The sequence below is a fragment of the Empidonax traillii genome, unplaced genomic scaffold, assembly GCF_003031625.1.
Source record: "Empidonax traillii isolate 1590-97213 ecotype Southwest subspecies unplaced genomic scaffold, ASM303162v1 scaffold19:size3308961, whole genome shotgun sequence".
NCBI lineage: Eukaryota > Metazoa > Chordata > Aves > Passeriformes > Tyrannidae > Empidonax > Empidonax traillii.
The window spans coordinates 598,264-604,263 of record NW_020955212.1 but is presented as its reverse complement, the minus strand read 5'-3'; the positions used below and the strand labels follow the sequence as shown (position 1 = coordinate 604,263).

At 45.5% G+C, this 6,000-nt stretch overlaps 1 protein-coding gene across 1 annotated transcript in view; it reads left to right on the top strand.

Annotated features, from left to right (window-relative positions):
• The first annotated feature begins 5,431 nt into the window (after nucleotides 1-5,431).
• SH3BP5 (SH3 domain binding protein 5) overlaps nucleotides 5,432-6,000 on the top strand; it is a 53,051-nt gene continuing 52,482 nt past the window's right edge. The window contains exon 1 of the mRNA XM_027897235.1: nucleotides 5,432-5,560. Within this exon, the coding sequence (XP_027753036.1) occupies nucleotides 5,480-5,560 (81 nt within the window). The 5' untranslated portion in view covers nucleotides 5,432-5,479. The remainder of the gene's footprint in view (nucleotides 5,561-6,000) is intronic.

Below are 6,000 nucleotides of genomic sequence, written 5' to 3'. Positions count from 1 at the left end.
TTCCATAAATGCAGGACATATCTTCAAAAAAATATGTGCTTAGTCTCTTAGGTTAAATTATGGAGGGCCAGATCTTCAAATGTACTGTCACTGTGGGTGAGATCCTACTTAATGTTTAAAAATGTTTTGAACACGTGCAGTATACTTCTGAGAACCAGAAAAGCATGTGGGATTTGAATGGTGACAGAGCAATGTCTTTGCTGCAGTTTGGAAGGTGGAGATGGTGGCTCTTCAGTTTTAAATGAGACATTCCCTGAGCTAAACTAATTTCTGGTGTAACATTGCAAAAGTGAGTGTGGTAAACTGGTTGGTCTTCAGTGTTAATTCAGTTAAGAAACTACATGGTGGATTTTATGGTAAAAAATATAATATAATATAAAGTAAAATATAAAATATAATAAATATATTTTGGGGACCATGTTTTATATATTTTTTTTTCTCTGTAGAATTGGACTGTTTATGCTTCTGTGTTTGGTGGTAAATTATTTAAAACCAAATTGCAACAGTGCTTCAATAGTTGAAGGCAATTGGAAGTTAGCCTCTAGCATCGTCATCAATGGAAGCAGAAGAATTTTTCCAAGCAGAACTATTTCTCCAGTCCCCTTGAGGAGAAGGGCAGTGTTCTGTAAGGAAGGCTCTGTCTCTCAGGCTGTTTTCTTCTCAAAGGTTTCCATGAACTGAAATGTAATCAGATGTGCATTAATTAGTCCTGAACTCTGCTCAGTATGCTATCAGTGTTCAAAAAGAGAAGATGCATGTTTCTTAGGAAGGAAATTAAACTTTGATTTGAATTTTAGGCCCTTGCCCCTAGTGCTTGGGCAGAAGCAAGCTTTGAGGGCAAGCACAAGCAGAAATTTGAATGTAAGATGAGATTTGGAAAAAAACAACTCTTCCTTAAAATCCATTCAGAATCTACCATTATCAAATATATGTAAAATTACACTATCCATTCCCTTTGAATTTTACCCCCAAATTAACTACAGTCATTAGGGTGTTTCCTCAGGCAGTTCTTCACAAATACATGCTTCTTCCCAGCTGATTTTATTTAAAATCCAACTTCTAGTTCCCCAACGGCTATTCAGAAATGTAATACCTAATCTACAAACCATCCTCCAGAATGAGGGAGAGAATTCCTTCCTGTATTCCTCCCTCAAAGTACAAACATTTCAGTCTTTCCTCTGCCAAATGTTGCCTGTGCACTGAGAATTTCCATAGGACAAAAAAAAGAGATTACATAGCGACTTCCCCCAAAAGTATGACTGTAGCAGTGCTCTCGGCCAGAGCATTTAAATGATTTAAAACCAGATTGCAACAATGCTTCAATAGTTGAAGGCAATTGGAAGTTAGCCTCTAGCTAACTCCTCTTTGCACGGGAGTTTCTGTGCTCCAGGATCTAATGCTAATAAGGTTTGTACCCCGAATGTTTGCTGTCATGTCACAACACAGAGGCGTTGCCTGTTGCAATTGAACTGGTTGTTGAAGCAACTTGGATCATGGCTTTTCCTGCACCAGAACCTCTCCTTGTGCTTTTTAGTTGAGCTGTACCATCTCCAGCACAACTCATGTTAAGCTGCAGCCCAGCCTGACAGGTCTGGGCTAATTTTCTGCTGTGGCCACTCTGGAATCCCATTAGTGAAAGAGCAAGCTGTTTCTTCCTGCCTTAACTTCAGAGTGCTTTGTTCAGATATTGAATACTTGGGACCAGGGTTTTGAAATATTGATACAGGAGAAAGCACAGACTGTCTCGGTTAAGCCTCGTGCAGGCTTTACTCAGACGCCTTGGCGCATGTAGGACCTGTGGGGGAAGCAAAAAGGTCAGTATGACTGGCTTTCTGGGGGTGGGGTGAGGCTGGGGAGGTGTCTGGCTTCTAACAGATTGCGTAGGAGAGATTTGCTGGGATGAGATCACTCATGATTTGGCAAAGATAATACCCAGATGCCATCACCCGGAGTTGACTTCTTGCATAGTATTGACTTTAAGTGGGGCACAGAATAATAGACTCACAGAACTGTTTGAGTTGGAAGGGACCTTAAAGATCCCTTCCAACTCCCCGCCATAGGCAAGGACGCCTTGCACTAGACCAGTTTGCATTAAGCCCATCCAACCTGGCCTTGAACATTTCCAGGCACAGAACATCCACAGCTTCTCTGGACAACCTGTTTCAGTGCCTCACCACCCTCATAGTAAAGAATTTCTTCCCCATATCTAAACTGAATCTACCCTCTGTCAGTGTAAAGCCATTTCCCCTTGTTCTATCATTACATGCCCTCATAAAAGTTCCTCTCCAGCTCTTTTGTAGGCCCCTGTCAGGTACTGGAAGGCTGCTATAAGGTCTCCCCAGAGTCTTCTCTTCCCCAGGCTGATCAACTATCTCAGCCTGTCTTCATAGGAGAGATGCTCCAGTCCTCTGATCATCTTCATGTCCTCCCTCTGGACTTGCTCCAACAGGTCTATATCCTTCTTATTTCGGGGATCTGAAGGCTTGCTGCAGTACTCTAGGTGGGGTCTCACAAGAGCAGAGCAGAGGGGCAGAATCATCTCCATCGACTGCTGGTCACACTCCTGTTGATGCAACCCAGGATGCGTTTGGCTTTCTGGGCTGTGAGTGCACACTGCCGAGTCACATTGAGCTTCTTGTCCGTCAGCATCCCCAAGTCCTCCTTAGGGCTGCTGTCAGTGCATTCTTCTCCCAGCCTTTATTTGTGCTTGGGATTGCCCTGACACAGGTGCAGGACCTTGCACTTGGCCTTGTGGAAATTCATGAGGTTCCCACAGGCCCACCTCTCACATCTGTCAAGGTCCCTCTGAATGGCATCCCTTTCCTGTTGACCTCACCACACAGCTTGGTGTCGTTGGCAAACTTTCTGAGAGCACAATCAAACATGAGGCCTGCCAATGTTATGTGCAGGATTATTCCCTGGATATTTGCGAGGTTCTGCTGCCCTTTGCATGACAGCGGTTTCAGCCAAAACTATTTCGTGGAGAAGAGAAAAAATGGAACATGTAAATAATAGTCTTGACTCTTTTATTGATCATTATGTGTACTGAATAGTCTCCCTTTCCCTTTTTTGTAAAATTTTTTCCTTAAGGCCACTTTTCTGTTTATGCTTTAGTGATATCTGCAGTGATGACAGACATACGACGTGTGCATTCTTCAGTGATTTCATTATATGTAAGTCTTCTCAGTGTATTAATTTGATATAAAATGATCTCGGTAGCCTCTGGGCTCTGTTAGAGATTTCAGAGCTGTGGGGAAAGGGGCTTGTGTATCCATACCATCTCTTGCACCATGCTAAGCTCTGCAGGCAGCTCTCCCAACTTGCTAAATCCATAGTACGGCTGAGGAAAGAGTCAGCTTGCTCTGCCTTGATGGCAGCAGATTGATGAATTTGGCTGGAGGTTTTTTCAGCTGTAACAATCGCAGGGATTGTCATGGTGGCAGTAGAAGAATGGAATCCTTTGTGCAAACATCACAAACCCCTTTGGGAGAGCACGTCTGTGCAAGAGCATTTCTGTACCCCAAGCAGCGGGCAGTGCTTTTGCGTGACATTGCTGTGGGTCAGCCTGCGTTAGTTTTGGAGAAACATGGCATAGCTGTAGTCGCTGTTTTACATAGCCTTGTTTTCTAGAAATGAAAGCAGGATTGCCAGCATTAACTCTTCCCTGCGCAGCTTTGTGTTTTCTTTGCTCTTTCAGGATGATGAGAACGTTGGACATTTGACCACTCCAGTCTTGGCAGGAGCCACAGCACGCTAGGGATGAGAGACGCCAGGGCCCTGGGAACTTCTGGCTGTGTGTACACATTGGATTCTCTTAATGGGCAGCAGTAAGAGTAAACACTTGGCTTTGGCTGATTTGTTTTTGGTTTGGTGTTTGTTTTTTTTTTTTGTTTCCTTCCCCTTTACATGATTTTTTTCTGCTGTGAGAAGTGAAGATGTTGCAAACAACCCATCTGCGTTTTTGCGACACCTCCTCTGTTCCTTGATTATTTTAGTTTGTTGGTGTCACTTTGCATGTTTATACTATTTTCAAATGTTTGTGTCACTTTCCTCACATCTTTTTCTTTTTTTCCCCTGGTTGCTTTATAGTGTTTGGAAGAGCTTCACTGCTTTCTTTTGCCTCTTTTTTTACCTTAGTTACCTTATGAATGTGAATTTTTATTTTATGCTCTGCTGAGATTTTTCTTCACCTTCAGTCTCATAAAGGAAGTTTCTTTCCTCACCACATCTAAACTTTCATTTTAATCTTTTTGTTATCTTTTGAAGAGTTTTATAACAAAAATAGGGTTAAATCAAAGGTGGAGATATATTCTTCATCTGTTTGAAATGACTTGTTATCCTCCCAGAGGGAGTGATGAAACATTTCAGTGTGGCTGGTGTGAACTGGGGAATGGTCTTGGCTCAGTCAGTTGCCACTTCTTGTCTTGTTTTTCCTACATGGGTTGCTTGGTCCATGTGCCTTGGTGGGACTGTCTTCTGTGCATCTTGAGGAGGGAAAAGACAAAGCATCTTGTTTTTTCTTTTCAGCCTCAAGGGAACGTGCTGTTAATCTCTCATGGGGGTTGCTGTGAGAAGGGAAGAGAAAGTAATTGCTTAAAATTTTATTTCTTTGCTGCAGACCACAGAAGGGGTTTCAGCTGTGCCTGAGGCCAGTGAGGTAAAGAGCTTCTGGCGCCCATCCCTGCTGGTACACTGCTCGTCAGAAGGGTTGCCCACTCTTTTCCCATTAGTGTTTGGGGACCAGTTTGGGCACTGCCCCTGTGATTAAGGAGACCCTACTCGGAAAGGCTCTGCTAGACAGGGGCTGTGCATGTACATAATATAAGTGCTTCTTGCAAGAAGTTCCTTTTTACTGACAACAAAGGAATGTGTCTTCAGAATGTCTTTTTCTGCATCATGCAGTAGCTACAATAGTTGCTTGCCTAGCTGCCACACAATAGAAATCTGGGTTTCATTTGAATTTTCAAGGTTGTTGAAAGTGCTTTTAGTATTCTTCTCTCCTCCCTCTCTCTCTGCTTTTCTTCTCCATAGGCATGTCAGCCTCCAACAGAGCTTGAGAAAGAGGAAGGAAGAAAAGAAGGCGGTGGTGGTGGTGGGGAAGCCAGCAAGGTGTCGTTAGCATTTCCCTGCACCTGAAACTACTCATCCTGGTTTCACGCAGTGCCATCGCGGGGAGGTTGGGGGGGAACACCGAGCGCGGCAAGCCCCACAGGCTTTGGCGCACCAAAAAAAAAGGGGCGTTAGGAAGGGTTTAAAAAAAATTAGGAAAAAAAAAAAAAAGAGAGAGAAGAAGGAGGAAACCCCGCAATTTTGCGCCGATTTCCTCGTTGCGGAGCGAACGCACAAAGAGACGTGGGGGCGCTGTGGGGAGGGAGGGGTTCCCCCCCCGGAGGCGGGGCCGGCCGCGGAGCCAGAGCCGGAGCCAGAGCCTGGAGCGGCGGAGCGGGAGGTGCCGCTGGAAGCAGCAGGAGCCACCGCCATGGAGCCGGGGGGCCGGCGAGGCCGCCCCGCCGAGGAGCCACCGCGCCCCGAGGAGGAGGAGGTGGACCCCCGCATCCAGGTGAGGGCCTGCCTCCCGGCGGGGTGGGTGGGTGGGTGTGCGTGTGCCTAATTTCTGAATTTATTTTAATACGTATATAATGTATATAATAATTGCATAGAGTAAGGATTGCCTTTTATTTTGTGCTGCGTATGTTCATATATATATATATTTGTACATATATTTTTTTTTCCTCCCCTGCCGAGCGGCGGTGCGGAGCAGCCCCGGGTGTCTGGGCGCCCGCCGGGTGCGGGGGAAGCGCCCCCGGGGCGCCCCAACCCTTTGTTACCCCGGGCATCGTTCCGCGCCGGGCTCCGTTCGACATCTCTCTCTCTCTCCTTCTCCTCCTGCTGAAATCCCCCCTCCCCTTTTTATTTTTTGACCATGACGGCGTGACCTTGCTGGTGGAACAGGGCTGGTGCTCAGAAACCCGTAAATGCGGGAATACGTCGATTTTTTTT